Consider the following 18927-nt stretch of genomic DNA (forward strand, 5'->3'; position numbering starts at 1 on the left):
AGAGAAAAGGTCTGCCGTTCTCGCTTAGACGCCCAATCGGGACCGACCGACCGCCTTGTCATCCTCCGCCAATAGCTTAATTTGAATGCAGCACGAAGGGGTGTGGGATCAGCACACCGCTCTGTCAGCTGTTGTCGGCTTTGTGTGGAGTCTCTTCTTCTCATTCAAGTAGCTCCTAATTTGACATCCCGAAGCTGAGTGGTCTCCGTTCCAGTTCCCACATTTAAAAAAAAAAAAAAAAAAAAAAAAAAACTTGCAGTACCAGGAATTGCACCCGATTTCTCCACATGGTAGTCAGCCACGCTGACTACATTTTTTTTCCTTTTTCTTCCTTTTTATCTGTTTCTTCGTCGTTTTTCTTCAGCATTTCTGTGCGGATGTCTCATGAGATCTCTCAAATTCCGTCAATGAAAACTTACTTTTTCCCGGAGAGTAGACTGTCCCTTAACCAAACACGTTGAGCTACCGTGCCGGCTGTCACTCGGGTACGAAGGCGGACCACGGGTGCAGAGAGAACTATATAAATTCTGAATTGGGGGAATGAAAATCGTCTACAATCATCCCAATGTATAAGAATAACAGCAAAAGGCTTCATGATAAATTTAGGGAATTTCACTGGTGAATATGTCTTATAATGACATTAGTCGCTTATTTAAGAAACTGAGATTATCAGACATGATTTCGGGTAGGGAGATAAACCATGGATCAGATGTTTAGTATGAGGTAAGTATAAACCAATTTTGGCAGTCTTCATTTATTTATCTAAGACGTGCGGCAATGTCCACAGGCTGATCCTGTACAACTTTCTGAGGGGACTTGGGATACGAAGAAAGTTAATGGGCATCGTGAAAGCATGTACCTAAGGGATAACACAAAGACGTAAAAGACCAAGGAGAGACATCCTGAAATATTGAAATCAACACAGGTTTGAGATAAAGTTATTTTATTTTGGAGATATTGCTCAACCAAGTGCTCCTAGTGTTTGATATAGCCATCCGGGAAATAAAAGAAATGAGAATGATGCAGACATTAATGGAAGAAGTGATATATTAGTATTTTAAGATATCATAGCAGCCCTGGCAGCGTCGGAAGCTGATATCACGTAGACACCGCGCGTCCTACCACAGAAGGCATGAAAGATCGTCCTGAAAAGCAATGCTGAAAACAAGTGTTACGAAGCTTTCCGTATGATTTTCTGTAAATGTAAGGACATCTGGGCAGCTTGTTTAGCAACGCCAACAACTTAGCAACGGACTGTGAATTCACCCAGAAATAATTTCAGTATGAGACACACTACGACGTCACATGCTGTCATCAGCAAGGTCGAGATAAAGGTGTACAATCCGACAACAGTTATGTTCTGTAATATCGATCTGGACATTGACTAATAAAACAGAGGACGACGAAAGCTTCCAATTTTTGAGCGAAAAGTCTCAAGAAATATTTTTCTTCCAGTGCGAGATACAGGTGGATGGAGAAAATTGAGAACTAAGAACTCTCTGCAGTGACTCGAAAACCGAACATTTTTCAGAAAATAAGAGCGAACCAATTTCAATGGGCAGAGGATGCACAAAGCGTGCCCGGACATATGGGATCCAAACTTGTGATGGTAGGAAAGCCCAAGGGAACACGTTCGCTTTGTGGACGCCGATGGCGATTATAGACCTAATTAAAAACGTGGAGCCGCTAGATAACTGAATGGAAGGAGCTCACGAACGTAGTTACTGAGGGTCGATCACGAGATCGTAAATTTATCTGCAAGATCCAAAAACACCGCAAAGTAAATAAATATGTTTTGCAACGGGTGCAGGTATTTTGAAAGTAGATATTTGCTGTCTTAAATTCTTGCTGAACTCTTATAATCGAAACAGTTGTTCTTCACTGAAACCCAGTAATGAAACTTTTTACGGTTAAAATAGTCAGTAGGATCGGGATTCGAACACAGATACTTGCCTATCGCGAGTAGGAGAGATACTGGCATCAGCTTTGGTCGGGTCGCGAGGTGCATTCGCTTGCAACCGTCTAAAGAGCATTGTCTGCAAAGTTATAAAGCTCTAGGATCTATACAGCGTCAGGTACAGCTTTCAGTCTAAAATAAAGCTTCAAAAAGTCCAATGGGAATAAGTATGGAAATATTCATAGCATTTCAACCCCGTTACGGAAACACTTTTCTAATGGCGACGTGTTTCCTGTTAGCGTTTGGTCCTCTCTAAGTCTCCATATTATTTCAACGAAAGGCCCCTTTAGAAAAGTTTTGCTGTATCGTGAACAATCAAGGAACAAAGCGTCATCTCAAATTGCAAAGTTCTTCTCCCTAAGGAAAAATGCAATCTACATTACATTTTATATCTCACAACTACATTTAATAAGACGAAACCTTCCTCAGGGCTTACCTTTGAGCCACTGTAATAACAGGAAATAGAAAAGGGAACGGATTTGTATGTACAGATCAGTCATTTTTGTCCTTACTATAAAAAATTTGACTAATGGGAAGCCGTACAGTAATATATATTTTGTGAGAAATATGTTGCGTACAGCGTTGGTTTTTTGATATATTTGTCTAAGTCAGATACAAAAACCTTGTTATTGCATGAATACTATTTGAACAGAACGGGCGAATGATACCATAATTTCATGATGGTTCTCGTGGTCTCATTATTTATAATGTCACCCGAAATAGAGACGATGTTAATTGACATAACACTACACAGACACTGGTACAGTGATAAAGGTGACCCGAGTTTGTGAAAAGTCGAATGTAATTTCCGAAACCGTCGTTGTAATTAGGTTTCGGTTTCTTCTTTTACCTGATACACGACTTTGTCACTTGTAGATCATCGGACGAAAATATTTATTCTGTGACCGACAGGAAGTGAACAACCAGTAAGATTGTGAGTTCACCGTTGTAAATTATTCCTCTTCGAAAGGTGAACAATTGCCGCAAGATGAAAGGTAAAACTCTTTCTAAGTGGAATCTGACACTGAAGTCAGACGTAATGTCGACGTAATGACTTTCTTCAGTTGCATCACAATTTTGGATTAGTGTTCTATTACCGTTTCAAACACATTGTTGCCCACTAAAAATGAAACACTAGAAAGGATACCAAATAACGAAAGCTGCTTATTCAGCATAGAAGGGAGAATACACTACGGTGACCTCCTAACATCGTGTCGGACCTCCTCTTGCACGGCGTAGTGCAGTAACTCGACGTGACGCGGACTCAATCAATCATTGGAACCCCCCACCAGAAATACTGAGCCATGATGCCTCTACAGACGTCCATAATTGCGAAAGTGTTGCCGGCGAAGTATTTTGTGCACGAACTGACCTCTCAATTACATCCCATAAATGTCTGATGGGATTCATGTCGGGCGATCTGAGTGACCAAATTATTCGCTCGAATTACCCAGAATGTTCTTCAAATCATTCGCGAACAATTGTGACCCGCTGATATGGTACGTTATCATCCATAAAAATTCTATCGTTGCTTAGGAACAAGAAGCCCAGGAATGGCTGCAAATGGTCTCCAAGCAGTCAGTGATCGGTTCAGTTAGATCAGAGGACCTATCGTTGTTTGGGAACCTAAAGACCATGAATGGCTGCAAATGGTCTCCAAGTAGCCGAACATAACCATTTCTAGTGAACGATCGGTTCATTTTGACCAGACGACCGAGTCCGTTCCACGTAAACACGGCCCGCACCATTACGGAGCCACCACCAGCTTACAATGTGCCTTGTTGACAACCTGGGACCATGGCTTCGTGGGGTCTGTGCCACACTCGAACACTACCATCAGCTCCTGCCAAGTGAAATTGGGACTCATTTGACCAGGTCACGGTTTTACCGTCATTTAGGGTCCAACAGATATGGTCACGAACCCAGGAGGGACGCTGCAGGTGATTTCGTGCTATTAGCAAAGGCACACGTGTGGGTCGTCTGCTGCCATGATCCATTAACGCGACATTTCACCGCAGTGTCCTAAAGGATACGTTCGTCGTACATCCCACATTGATTTCCACGGTTATTTCACGCAGTTTTGCTTGTCTGCTAGCACTGAGATCTACACAAACGCCGCTGCTCTCGGTCGTAAAGTGAACGCCATCGGTCACTGCGTTATCTGTGGTGAGAGGCAATGCCTTAAATTTGGTACTCTCGGCACACTCTTGACACTGTGCATCTCTGAATATTGAATTCTCTAACGATTTCCGAAATGGAATGTCCCATACATCTTTCGCCAACTACCACTCCGCATTCAGGGTCTGTTAATTCCCGTCGTGCGTCGACAATCACGTCGGAAACCTTTTGACATGATTCACCTGAGCAGAAATGACAGCTCCGCCAATGCATTGCCCTTTTATACCTTGCATACGTAGTAATGCCACCATCTGTCTATGTGCGTATCGCTATCCCATGTACCTGTCGCCATCTGTATACGTATGTATCCCTATCCCATGTACCTGTCGATTTCTCGTTGGGTCGCGACCATCAAGAGCAGCAATGACGCGGTATCATTAGCCTCAGTCTCGTTAGGCCACAAAGCTACCGCTGTTGGATTCCAGAACGTTATTATTTGTTCTAAAAATGGTTCAAATGGCTCTGAGCACTATGGGACTTAACTTCTGAGGTCATCAGTCCCCTAGAACTTAGAACTACTTAAACCTAACTAACCTAAGGACATCACACACATCCATGCCCTAAGCAGGATTCGAACCTGCGACCGTAGCGGTCGCGCGGCTCCGGACTGCAGCGCCTAGAACCGCGCGGCTATTATTTGTTATTTATTTGCTACTTTTAATGTATTTTCTAGATACAAGAAAAGATCAAATGTTGCACATGAATTGGCGTGAATACAGAACACAATATTTGAACATAATTTCACATGTGTTAGTACAATAAGCATTATGGTGTTTACGATGAAAAAAATCTACGTAAAATATATACACAATAAGAAAAAAGTCAATAAAGAAAAAAAGACTGCATACTCCATTTGGTAATTTGACGCGGAGATATACACTCCTGGAAATTGAAATAAGAACACCGTGAATTCATTGTCCCAGGAAGGGGAAACTTTATTGACACATTCCTGGGGTCAGATACATCACATGATCACACTGACAGAACCACAGGCACATACACACAGGCAACAGAGCATGCACAATGTCGGCACTAGTACAGTGTATATCCACCTTTCGCGGTAATGCAGGCTGCTATTCTCCCATGGAGACGATCGTAGAGATGCTGGATGTAGTCCTGTGGAACGGCTTGCCATGCCATTTCCACCTGGCGCCTCAGTTGGACCAGCGTTCGTGCTGGACGTGCAGACCGCGTGAGACGACGCTTCATCCAGTCCCAAACATGCTCAATGGGGGACAGATCCGGAGATCTTGCTGGCCAGGGTAGTTGACTTACACCTTCTAGAGCACGTTGGGTGGCACGGGATACATGCGGACGTGCACTGTCCTGTTGGAACAGCAAGTTCCCTTGCCGGTCTAGGAATGGTAGAACGATGGGTTCGATGACGGTTTGGATGTACCGTGCACTATTCAGTGTCCCCTCGACGATCACCAGTGGTGTACGGCCAGTGTAGGAGATCGCTCCCCACACCATGATGCCGGGTGTTGGCCCTGTGTGCCTCGGTCGTATGCAGTCCTGATTGTGGCGCTCACCTGCACGGCGCCAAACACGCATACGACCATCATTGGCACCAAGGCAGAAGCGACTCCCATTGCTGAAGACGACACGTCTCCATTCGTCCCTCCATTCACGCCTGTCGCGACACCACTGGAGGCGGGCTGCACGATGTTGGGGCGTGAGCGGAAGACGGCCTAACGGTGTGCGGGACCGTAGCCCAGCTTCATGGAGACGGTTGCGAATGGTCCTCGCCGATACCCCAGGAGCAACAGTGTTCCTAATTTGCTGGGAAGTGGCGGTGCGGTCCCCTACGGCACTGCGTAGGATCCTACGGTCTTGGCGTGCATCCGTGCGTCGCTGCGGTCCGGTCCCAGGTCGACGGGCACGTGCACCTTCCGCTGACCACTGGCGACAACATCGATGTACTGTGGAGACCTCACGCCCCACGTGTTGAGCAATTCGGCGGTACGTCCACCCGGCCTCCCGCATGCCCACTACACGCCCTCGCTCAAAGTCCGTCAACTGCACATACGGTTCACGTCCACGCTGTCGCGGCATGCTACCAGTGTTAAAGACTGCGATGGAGCTCCGTATGCCACGGCAAACTGGCTGACACTGACGGCGGCGGTGCACAAATGCTGCGCAGCTAGCGCCATTCGACGGCCAACACCGCGGTTCCTGGTGTGTCCGCTGTGCCGTGCGTGTGATCATTGCTTGTACAGCCCTCTCGCAGTGTCCGGAGCAAGTATGGTGGGTCTGACACACCGGTGTCAATGTGTTCTTTTTTCCATTTCCAGGAGTGTATATTCATCTGGAATCCAGAAGGCACATACTACTGGTTTGCTTTACTCTGGTCCATTACTGGATCAGAAATTTTGTAATTTGTAATTCTCAACTGCCAACGGCCTTGCCGCAGTGATAACACCAGTTCCCGTCAGATCACCGATGTTAAGCGCTGTCAGGCTGGGCTAGCACTTGGATGGGTGACCATCAGGTCTGCCGAGAGCTGTTGGCAAGCGGGGTGCACTCAGATCTTGTGAGGCAAACTGAGGAGCTACTTGATTGCAAAGTAGCGGTTCCGGTTTCGTAAGCTGACATACAGCCGAGAGAGCGCTGTGCTGGCCACATGCCCCTCCATATCCGCATTAAGTGATGATTGTGGGCTGAGGATGACACGGCGGCCGGTCGGTACCGTTGGGACTTTATGGCCTGTTCGGGCGACGTTTAGTTTTGTTAATAGTTCTCAAATACACTACTATACAACATTACACTGCACTTCATTACACTGCACTACAGTGTACTACGCAACCGTGCTTGTAATTAGAACCAAGCAAGATTCCTCATTTGTCTAGATAGTTAACCCCCGGCACGCTGAGATACAAATCAAGGTTCACAGGGGCTGTGCTGCTGTGCCACCCAAGCTATGGAGATTGGAAGATGGCTGTTATGGTCTCAGGAAAAGTTTCCTGGTCCTCCCCGAGGCTCATATCCTCACTGCTTCCGGAAGAACTCGGGAACGTGTTGGTAAACGTTTCTTCTCACACGACGTATGACACTAACTTCTCACTAACAACCATCATTCGAATTTGATTTTTGAATGAGAAACCTACTGCACAATCTCTTCTTGTACACAGAATGTAGATTCTGTAACTCCGACCCAGTTTCTGCGATTACACTGACAAGTTTATATTTTGCATACCCAATCATGTAATATATGTCAAGCCAGTTTGACGTCTGCAGCAGCTGTCTTCATGTTGTTGCAATTTTAATAGCCAGCAGTGTATCTGAAGCACAAATAGTAAACTGAAGAAGACACACAGTCAGAACCGTGAGAATTTCATAATGGAGGGACGTATCGAGGGAAAATAATGCAGAGAGTGAACAAGGTATGAATACAGTAGCATGTTCAAACAGAGATGATGATATGAAAAAACTTACACAAGACAGACTAGCATGGAGTGCTGCATCAAACTAGTTTTTGGTCTGACGACTACATCAACGTGAATGACACACATTGCTTTCGGTGCTAGTAGATGTGAAAAACTGAAGTCTCATAGAGATTGTATAACCCGAAGATTTTGAAAAATGAAAGCTTGAGTGCTAAAACCATTGAAAGTGATGAATGTGACAACCAGTACCAAAAAACAGCAAATACGGTATCACTACTTCCAGTACACATATGACGTTTTATCTCCGTTATTCTCTTGAACAAATGGTGTGTTTTCCAAACAGCGTGTAAAGCATACAGATTTGGAACCGAAAATATAATTTACGGAGAAAGGACAGATGAAAGTTTAGAATCCATCAGTCCATTATCGTATATATTATTGTAGACTGAGCATTAGTTCGGGTGGGCGATCATAGGTAAGGAAAGCTGCTGTCGCCTCGTAGCAACATCCACCAGCACATTCGTGTGGAATTACGAGGGTGTGCTGGAAAGTAATTTCTCCGAATTTTCAATGTGAAAATTCTTAAGGCTTTTTAAATAAAAGAAATTTCATTCACATTCTACATCTTTATTCTTTATGTATATATATTTATTTCTTAACATAGTCAACCTGGAGATGAACACATTTCTCCCAACAATATACCCTTTTTTGATACCGTCACTGTAGAAAGTTTGACTATGTTGACGAAGCCACAACATCACCTCTGCTTGCACCCCTTCATCACTATCAAAGTGAAGTCCTCGAAGGTGTTCTATAAGTTGTGGAAACAGATAAAAATCGGATGGGACCAAGTCGGGACCGTAAAGTGAAACCAAGGCGCCAGATGGTTGCAGATGTCGCAGCGCTCGTGTGCGGTCTGGCATTGTTATGCTGAAGGATAGGGTGCTCCATCTCTGGACGAACTCTTCGAATTCGAAACCCGATTACAGTACGCTGTTTCTCACACACCGACGTAGTTTCGTTATCCGCCGCCATGTTACACGGTACATTTAGGAGCACCCTAGTGGCAAAGGGCTGCAAATACGTAGACTTGAAGAATAAAGATGTATGATCTTAATAACATTTGTTTTATTTAAAAGGCTTTGAGAGTTATCAAATAAAAATTTCAGTGGTCAGCCTCATCACCTGCTCGGTCAATCTGCTTATTATGTAGTCATGATACTGCGAAAACCAAGCGATAAGGATATGTTCACTGGTTCAAGTGATTCTTCAGTGCATGTACAGTATGATCTTCGACGTATTGTTTACTTGTCCTCATATATACGGAAGCTAACTTTCTGTAGATACAGTCAAATATTGCATCTGGGAAAACACCTGCCAAGGCAAAAATTTAGACTTTCATTGCAGGGTGGAATATCGATGCGTTAACGTACAAAACATATTGTACAATAATAGTTTGAATATTCCTGTCTCAAAGGAAAGTAAGTGATTTAGATTTATCAATCAGTTACCTTTTTTTAAAACACTCTCTCCGTAGTTTAGTGGCTCACATGCGTCTGGCAGCGCCGTCAATGTCAATTAATGCTCTGAAGTGAATGAGAATACATGAAAACATAATTACTACAATTTATTCCTAGTCTAGTACTCTGGTTTTATTAGTTGGTAGGGCTTCTGTTCCATGTCTTCAGACACTATTTTCTCGTAGAAAATATGTGATCACCGTAGAATATTCTTTCTTATTTTGCATTTGATGTATCAGTCGGGTAGTGTCCATGAACTCCTACCAGTGCCTCAGATTTTGTCTTCACGGAAGTTTTTTGTGTTCAGTTCATTCCTTATCTTCCATTTTTTCAACAGTTAGCTACGTAAGGTCATACTCATAATTCCAGAAATAGTGCCTAAGGTATGGTTATTTCTCGTTTTTCATTGATCAGATTGGTTCTCGTTTTAATCAGTATTTAGAAAAGGCTTCTTGATTATCAGCGTGTTCCGTCCGTGCGGTCTTAAACATTATATGACACAAGTATACTTTAAGTTCAAGTAAAATTTTCTGGAGGTTTTAAGACGCATCATGTTTGTCTTCTACTTCTGTAAATATAAAATTTCGACCACTCTGTTGGTAGGGTCTTCTTCAGGTGCCTCCTGAAGTTCGTGGAAGACGTAAAACAGGAAAGTGAAGTGATCAAATCAGCTGCACACCTGACAACTTCTGTAGGAAATCCAAGCAGAGGAATAGAAAAGTGTAGTATATGAAGGAAGTAGAAGAAGAGATTGACGCTGCCCATGGCCCAGAATATTTCACTGTCGTTGACAGCACTCACGTAGCCAGCAGACTGACATTTCAGATGCTTTGGAATCATACGGCGTGATAGTTTTACATTTTTCTCCTCTTACCCAGCCCCTCAGGTAATTGCTCTGTGACACTACTCTACTTTGCTTTGTAAGATAATAGCATAGTTCATTCGTCACTTGCAAACTAACAGAATGTTATATTTTGAGTATTTATTTTCAGATAAAATGTGATGCCTATGAAAGCCTATTTGTAACTACTACTGTGTGATGGCCAAAGAGGATAAGGGATCAATAATCACGAGTCTTAGTCTTCTTGCTTCTGCAAGTTCAAACTATTTCTGTACACAGCATACCAGAAAATAGCCATTTCTGCACTCGAAACGTTATATTACTAGAAAGGGTATCGCTTCATTGTTTTCTCAGTAACTTATGTGGTGCTGGTGCAGCTTTAGAAAAACCTTAAACAAATTGGACACCTTTTTAATGACAATGAACCTGACGAATACGAACCGAGAGAATGAACTATTATCTACTACGGCACTAGCTAGCCACTGAAGCAGGTAGCCTCTACAAAGACTGTTCACGCAGATCAGCGCATAGCTGTCATGTTTAGATCTTATAGCTGATTTCTAGTACTATTGTGAGGAATCACACGATGCTGTTAGCGTATTATTGATATGGTTTTGTCTCCTGTAAAAATTATAACGTTAATGACCTGCTCATATTGGGTAACGCGCAGGTGAAAACTTGCGAGAGTGAAGGAGAGGGAGAGAAAGAGAAAGAGAAAGAGAGAGAGAGAGAGAGAGAGAGAGAGAGAGAGAGATAGAGAGGTGAACCAGCTCCAGATATAATCCGTGCAGCGTTTGGTACACCGGCCAGCCTGAGCGGGATTTTTACGCTATTTCTCCAGTTCGTTTAGGCGAATGCTGGACTGGTGCCAAAATTTCGCTTCAGAAAATGCAGTACACAAACACTTAACACAGTAACACGAAGGACATAATTTAATTCGATTCACAGACAGAACACGAGCTCCATCCCATAAGTTACTTTGACGACTGTTATAATGACGTAACAGTAAATTCCGTAGAACTTTCGTCAGCTCAACTCGCCCTCTGCGGAGAGTTAAGCTTCGGTATCAGGAAGGGCATCCAGGCACGCAGTTAAATAATAAAAGTAAAATTTGCCAATCCCTGAAAAAGCGTACCCTGTACTAGTGGCGAGAAACGCTTGGGAAAAGAAAGGAGAAAAATTATAACATTACTAGGGAACCTCGGGTATTATGTTACGAATGGTGGTTATCTTCTAACTAGTCAAATAAGAATAAAAAGAAACTAGAAATTTTCTTCAAATGACAGCGCCATAGGCTAAAACTAATTTCAGAGTGGCTAATACAAAAACAAGGAACATCACGTAGCTCTACAGTTGACTTACTCCTCTTTCTAATTTACACAACAGTCGTTTTTCAACTGTCAACGTCCACAAGGCACGTGTTTGTTTCACTGGTAATACTTCATTTAAATTACACAAGAACTATTTCACGAAATTACAGACAAATTAATATTTTTGATTGCTTTCATGATCGCCTATGCTCTGTAGCTTTCTACTAATGCTGTAATAAATGAGGAAGAGAAAGGAGCTGTGACGCTGCCTACTTTTCTCAAATAGCACTAAGAAGTGTTATGACTTATAGTACCCATCAGATAGTTGGATCGTCTTCGACATTTTCAGACAACCTGGCGCCAAACGACACAGCGTTGCTTTGGGACGTAACCCAGGCGGTTAGCGTACTGTATTCTTCATACAAAGCAAATTACGGTAATCATAATTTGTTCTTCCACCAGTAATCGAGGCGACTATTGCCAGATTGAGTACCACGACACTAGCGTGCATTGGCAACCTTGTCTGTGGTTAAGTAATCTAACGAAAACAGTTGCACATTTTTTCAATGGTACAACTTTGGATAGTTGAGCATAGCATTTAATAAGCATTTTGCTTGTGTAAATTTAGAACTGCAGCATCATTCACTTGTAGTAAAAGTTGGTATTCACCTACTTATGGTCCACTGTGTTTTTGGCAGTAGGTGCAATGCGACACAGGTATTTATCGTCGGATTAGAAGACAGATAGAACTTTCTTCTGCTCCGCATGCGTTTAATGTTGAGCCAATGGGTAGTAAATGTTAACAATGTGTTAACAAGAAGCCACCTACTTAGTTTTGCTGGTGAAATTTGATTATAGTTTTTCCGGTAGCGTAGGACTGAAAGGATTGATGCCCTTACAGGTTATCTGTCGCCTGCATATTAGTTTTCTACACAGATAAACAGGATTAATATCGTCAGTTGGCTTATAAAGACGTCTCTGAGGCCTGGATTGAGTATTTTTATTACCGTAGCAGAATTTGTATATTGACTGACAATCATATAATTACGAACTTATCTGGAATTATCTTGGCGCTATATTATTCTCAATTACTCGTTCTCTTGAATAAATTCTATGCGCCAAACAAGCTGCGCTATGCAGAAATATGATCGTTAGCCCTCATTAATGGTGGGTAGTTCAGTTCCCGAAGCGGTCTGAAAATGTTCACAAAAAGGTCACTAGCTGTCAACGAACTGTTATCTTCTACACGATATTTTCTACAAAATCTTTAATTTATTACCCGAGACAATTTGTTTTTTTCTAAAGAGCGGCGGCTGTTTAATGTTCTTATGCAACAACGACAAGAATCAGGTGGCATGACCGTTGATGAGGTTATCGCTAAGCCTTCAGCTGGGAAGGCTGTGCGGAAAGCAAAGGTTGTGTTTATGGCATAAGGCCTGAAAAACTGCACTCAGAAATAAAACGAAACGGCCAAATAGGCTTAGGGAGAAGAAAGTTTGGAGGAACTGTCGTAGATGTTATTTGAATTAGCATCTTTTATATAAGTATTTCTTCATGCCGTATTTTGCTATCATACGTCGAAAAAAAATATGAATGCGATTTAAATATGGTCCTAACTTCATATTATATTCTATTAAGGTAGATCGCTTCACCACCTTTTATCAAAAAACGCTTGCACCTTTCCTTGTTATTACTATTTGGTACATTTTTCTTCGCAGTAAAAGGAAAAAATAGTGCAGGTTAGTAAAACGCCAATTTTTTTACAGACTTCTGCTAGCGCGTTGCATCCGTGCAGAATTTGAGTGTTTAATCCAGAAATTTATTTTAAGTATTAACGTGTCTAAAGTGCATATATCTTTAGTCTGGTAACTAACTTTAACAGTTTTTAAATAACTTGTAATGAGTGAATCAGCTACACGAATTCACCTGAGCGAGTCTGCTTCGTACGTATTGTTCGTATTGAACATCTAAAAACGAACACTGATGTTTTCATTGAGCCCTCAAGTGAGGAAACCGACAAAAGGACTTACAGTTAGAATGTGTGCAATTTTTTCTTATCCTTCTTGATAAAATACAATTCCTTTGACAACTAGCATATGCTCTAGTTTTCGAATTAGATTTCGGGATGCGTTAGTCCCACTCATTTTAAGCGTTAAAATGATAGGAATTACGTTTGATCATATAAAAAACAGCACTTTTCAGTTATTTTACGAGAACTCGAAATCAATTTTTATTGCAAATGCATTTCAGTCTACATGGGCGTCATAATTAAAACTGTCGTGAATTTTCGCGTGAGTCAAAAATTATAGTTCTTGCTACAGCACACATTACTCCTACGTCAAGCATATCGCAACAACAATCGTCTCGATACGTCAGGCTAGGCAATTATTTATCTGACACGCGAGACGTCTTCAGATATGTAGGTTTATGTTCACACAGAAGTTAGGGCAGTAACTGTAAGAAAAATTAAATAAAAGCTAATGTTTTATAAAATCTGAAAAGTGTACATTTCAAGTATCACAGAAGGTTGACTAAATCTGCGAATGTATTACAGTTTATGCTCTTTCAGTACGTTCCGAAAAGGCTGCAGTGTGTTTGCAGATATCTGAATGACGTCGGATATCTTTCGTGATAACCCAAACCTCATAAGGCAATTCTCGACACAATAGACCTATTTCAACTCTGTGCTTACTGCTATCTTTCATTTCTCCCATCTTGTAGAACCATCTTAGAGAAAACTGACGGGTGACATCGAAAAAGTACAAAGAAGGGCAGCTCGTTTTTTACTATCGCGAAATAGGGGAGATAGTGTCACAGACATGATACGAGTATTGGAGTGGCAATCATTAAAACAAAGGCGTTTTTCGTGGCGACGGGATCTTCTCATGAAATTTCAATCACCAGTTTTCTCCTCCGACTGCGAAAACATTCTGTTGGCACCCACCTACATAGATAGGGAGAAATGATGATCACGATAAAATAAGACAAATCAGGGCTCGCACGGAAAAATTTAAGTGCTCGTTTTTCCCGCGTGCCGTTCGAGAGTGAAAAGGTAGAGAGAGCATGAACCCTCTGCCAGGCACATTATTGTGAATAGCAGAGTAATCACGTAGATGTAGATGTAGAAAATTATGCGAGTTGTATTAAGTATCTTCCCATGGAGAAGAGGAAGAAAAATGCTGAAATTTCTAGAAAATCAACAAAAACAGCGAGTTATGAAATTCCAGAAATATTTTTTCGTGAAATCAAACTTCAGTAATCACCTGGGTGGCTACTAACATTTTAGATAACACGATATTTAACGAAAAAAGTTCAATTTGTACCCAAAATGCTGAAACTAGCGGTCCGATTGTCACCGGAGGCGTTTCCGGTGGCGGTAAGCCAGCGTGCGGTCACTAGCTTACGCCTGCCAAACGCGGAGTATCGCCATCATTCATGGAACATGGTTTTCAAACTTAAACACTCAGTAGCATCCCACACCACCTACATAGAAATAAATGTCAGTGTTGGAGAAAGAAACGCAGTTACGCCAAAGTTTCCACAAAGTACTGTCCGCACCAAAGGCAGTGGAAGAGCTGAACTTCCGAGACACACATTTGTCACGGGTTACTTCCAAAAGACTAATATCCAGTTGTACAGCCGGGTTATCAGTCTCCTGTTCTATACAATATTTCGGAGTAGTCTCTGGTCTTCTGATTCTGCTGCTGCGAGCGATATCCTGAAATACGCCTCGCGTTTAGACTCCAGTCTGATTGTGAGATGTAGTCTTTAGTTAATAACAAATAAGACGGAAATCTGGACCTCTTCAAGTACAAAAAATGTGTGACAGCAATGTGTGGGAAGAAAATTCTACAACGATTGGAATTGGGAAAACGACTGTTGGCCGGCTGTTGTGAACTATTGCCAATCACGCGTCACTATTTCTAACAGAATTCCTAAAATGTGCATAGTCAGTGCTTAGATGGTCTTACATACGATGTCTGTGCAAAACTTGCCATTACCAGCAGATACTCCATGACATTGTAGAGAATATATACTACCTGATTTGCGCCGGAAAAATCTCTAGGTGACATACAGTAATGTCCACTGCTGCCCTTTTGTGTAAAGTCTGACTGGATACAAAGCAGTAGTTCGTACTTTGTCGGGTAGCATATTAACTGTTAGTCTCACAGTAGCAAATAAACGAAGTAGCCAAGACACAGAAATTAATGACATTCCATCTACACACTTGTAACGTAATATCGCTGGCAATGTCCACTAGCTTTACCTACGCAGGTTCTGTATTGTTGTATTATTCTAACTCCTGAAACGTTAATAAGCTCCAGCTTCTTAGAAGAATTAGTCAAGCATTTTATTTGGAGAGATTAAAGAAAGCCGTTCAGATTATATATTAGAGTACAAAATTTATACTTGATAACTAGGCACAGATTTAACTTTGATTCACTTGCACTTCAAAAGTATATTATACACGCATAGAATCTGAACAGCATAATATGGTATTGTTATTTAGCAATTAAGTACTGCACAGTCATTTCTTAGTGTTTTGTTGAAAATGAGCGGTGCTCCAGGTAATATGCTAGCATAATGTTGAGACGAATCACATCCTTTAACTGAAAATACCCATTTTAATGGACTCCAATCTCTGTATTTAGCGTATCATACCGCGATAAATGGAAACTACATTCCCTGCATCGGTCATGGCTCTGTTAGCCCTGAGGCAGACACTTAATTTTCAAGCAACGCCATTTATAGGCCTCTTCTGAGATGAAAGTATGGTTTCCTGAAAGACGTCCATTCAAAATCTCTCAATATTTGCGTGCACACTTAAGTGCGCTGGTGATCCAGAGAAGAAAATGCTTCTCGGTTCACATGTGGCCTATCTACTCTAAAGCTGATTGTGATAGGACCCTGACGCATCTTAAAGCAGTCATCAGTTACAAAGCATGAAGCTACGCTTGCTTTCGTTTATAGCCAGGCGTAATACATATTTGCAACCCATTTTTTTCATATTTCAAAGTCTGACGGACGCAAGTATCGTAAGGTAACACATTGTGGCATCAGAACAGCGTTTTGGATCCTCAACTAGTAATCGGAAGAAATGCCGCGCAAATTTTCATACTGAAATCAAGATTCCGTCGTTTTCTAAAACCATCGCGGCAGTTGCTTCGAAGAGATGCGCTCAGTTTCCATGCCCAGCATTGCCCAACTTGATAGTGTAATGTCATCGACAAAACGTTGGAATCCATATTTTTTGACAGCTGAAGATGGGCTTGAGTCCGAAATCGGCCATGGCAACATATCTCGCTCTACTCATGAAGTTTGACTTGTTTCTGTAATTTTTTCTACAGTTTATTGTTTAAATAGTCACGGAGCACAAAATCGTGCATGGAGGAAATGATGGAATTGTCTTTCTGATTTCACCTTCAACCATGAGCATGTTCTTTCCAAGATTCAAACAGATTTGGATCTGATGCGCTACCGCAATGTACCGTGTTTAGGACGCACTACTAGATAACAGAGAGTTTTACGTTACTATGCTGCACTCCGTCTGCGAATCTCTCTCCTGGACATTTTTTTGTCACAGTCATGCACTCACAGCGGAAAATGATATACGTGACTGTTCTACTTCATATTTTCAGTTCTATTAGCATGTAAGCGTATACTGTATGTGTGTGGCTGATCATTTTGTCTTCCTCAAACACATTGGTGGTTCCTTAGTTCACTTCAGGGTACGCCAGAACCAATTTTAAATAATTTCGCCGACCATTACCTGTCACCACACACGAATTTTTTTTATTTACTTGCCTTCAACCTTTATTCGTAATTTAAATCACCAATGAAGACTTCTATTCGAAAAAAAGCCTATTCTATCAAGTAAATTTTATGTTTAAATGAATTTCTGAAATCTTTTTTGTGACTATTTGCATTTCGCACACGATGCACTACTTATAGAAGGTGCATCAAAAAGTGATGGCAGTTAATCTTGAAAGCATAAAAGCCGAAAGCAGTAGTCATAGAAAGGCGTGAAGAGTATTAATGATACAGTGAGTATTTCCAAACATAGGTAGCTTTTCTGAGGAAGCCTTTTATAACAGAATGAGAGGTACCTGCTTGTCTGTTCACCCTCGGATGGTAGCAAATTGTTGATGGAAAGAAAATTTTGGTAGCGGCCCGCTGAGTATGCTATCAAATAATGAAATAGACGTGGTGCGTAAGGACTCACCGCCTTTACACGGGTCCATGTCGAAGTCATTGGAGACGCGGTGCGGCAGCCCGGCGCTGGTGGTGGCGCCGGCGCACGCCGGCAGCGCCGCGAGGACGAGGAGCAGCAGAGGCATGGTGGGCGTCCAGCGACGCGGCTGCAGACGCACTGGCCCTCCGGCTCTGTGCGGCGCGCCACCCGCTCGTCTGGCGCTCCGCGCATGCGCGTAGCCTGCCACCACCTGTTGCGCGCCCCGCGCACTTGCGCCTCCCCAAAACGCGTCCCCTCGCGCCGCGCCGGAAGGGATGGGAAGCTATCGTGTAAAAAGTTCTCATTTCTTCGACGACACTTCCACATAAAAAAGCACCCCGTAAGCTAAACCACGTGTTTGTCTCGGGTGCGGGAAGGACACGGCCCGACTCAGTTGAAAACCACTGCGTGGAGAGGGTCTCAAACCATTCTACATATTCAGGGTGGTCATAACTAAACTTCCGCTACGTGAGCCAGTGTAGACAGAAAACTATTTACTGTGTGGGTACCCAACTTTATAGGAATAATGTTTACACTGTGTGCTGCAGGATTTGCGTGTTAATAGTAGTGTTAATAAGAAAATATCCAGATTCCATCTCCAGATCGCTTCCCTATACTTCAATATGACCGGTTTCAGGCCAGCTGCCCATCGTAAGATCTATTTCAAAAATTATTTTGTAATCACAACTGGTTCAAAATACCAGTATTTATAATTTATGTCTGAAAATCTTCAGTATTCTAAAGAAATTAGTTATGATACAAATTTGTGCCAATACTTTTGGTTACAGTTACAGAGTAACCTGTCGGATATGGAACTGAAAGTTCACTCTCATAACTAGCTATACACCAGCTTGCTGTGGCTTTATAACTAAATTTTTAAAACACCTGATTTGTGTAACACCTAAAGCACTGAAAAGCACCCTGTATTTTTATGGATTGGACTCATGTAATTCATAAGAAACGCTCCTCAGTACAGCATGAAACAATGATGTGAAACCTAATAACATTAAAAATCTTTTAAAAGGTGGTTACGATAGAAGTATCTAATTTTTTTTTAAATATTTTGAATAAGTATCCTAACTGGTGCAAAGTTTTTAGCGCTCGAAATGCCCTCTGTGAACTGATGTAATACATAAGATGTTCCTAAATGTAACAAATGAAACATGGTATTATACACAAATTTGTGAAATTTCTTAAGAATCTTGAAGCTTTACAAACTTAAGTAGTATACCATTTGTATTTTGAGCCAATTTCAATTATTTTATAATTTTTCTAACGGATGTGAAAATGGGAAGATGGCCCGAAATCGGGCATATTGAAATAAAAGAAAGCGATCTAGAGACTGAATTGGAACACTTCTTATAAGTAACGATCGCGGTAACTCCATAAACACGAATGATGAAGCGGTGTTAGTATCATGACCTGTCGTTAGGCGCCGGTTCTGGTACGGGGACGTAGGTTTGAACACAAGCATCAGTTGCAGACAGTCAGTATGGGTCTGGA

At 42.0% G+C, this 18927-nt stretch overlaps 1 protein-coding gene and 1 pseudogene across 2 annotated transcripts in view; one reads left to right on the forward strand and one right to left on the reverse strand.

Annotated features, from left to right (window-relative positions):
• LOC126248459 (tolloid-like protein 1) overlaps positions 1–17546 on the reverse strand; it is a 600069-nt gene extending 582523 nt beyond the window's left edge. For both annotated transcript variants that reach the window (XM_049949462.1, XM_049949461.1), the window contains exon 1: positions 17416–17546. In XM_049949462.1, the coding sequence (XP_049805419.1) occupies positions 17416–17530 (115 nt within the window). In that variant the 5' untranslated portion in view covers positions 17531–17546. The remainder of the gene's footprint in view (positions 1–17415) is intronic.
• On the forward strand, positions 6530–6647 carry LOC126249934 (5S ribosomal RNA; annotated as a pseudogene).
• Positions 17547–18927: the final 1381 nt, after the last annotated feature.

The sequence above is a fragment of the Schistocerca nitens genome, chromosome 3, assembly GCF_023898315.1.
Source record: "Schistocerca nitens isolate TAMUIC-IGC-003100 chromosome 3, iqSchNite1.1, whole genome shotgun sequence".
NCBI classification, from domain to species: Eukaryota; Metazoa; Arthropoda; class Insecta; order Orthoptera; family Acrididae; genus Schistocerca; species Schistocerca nitens.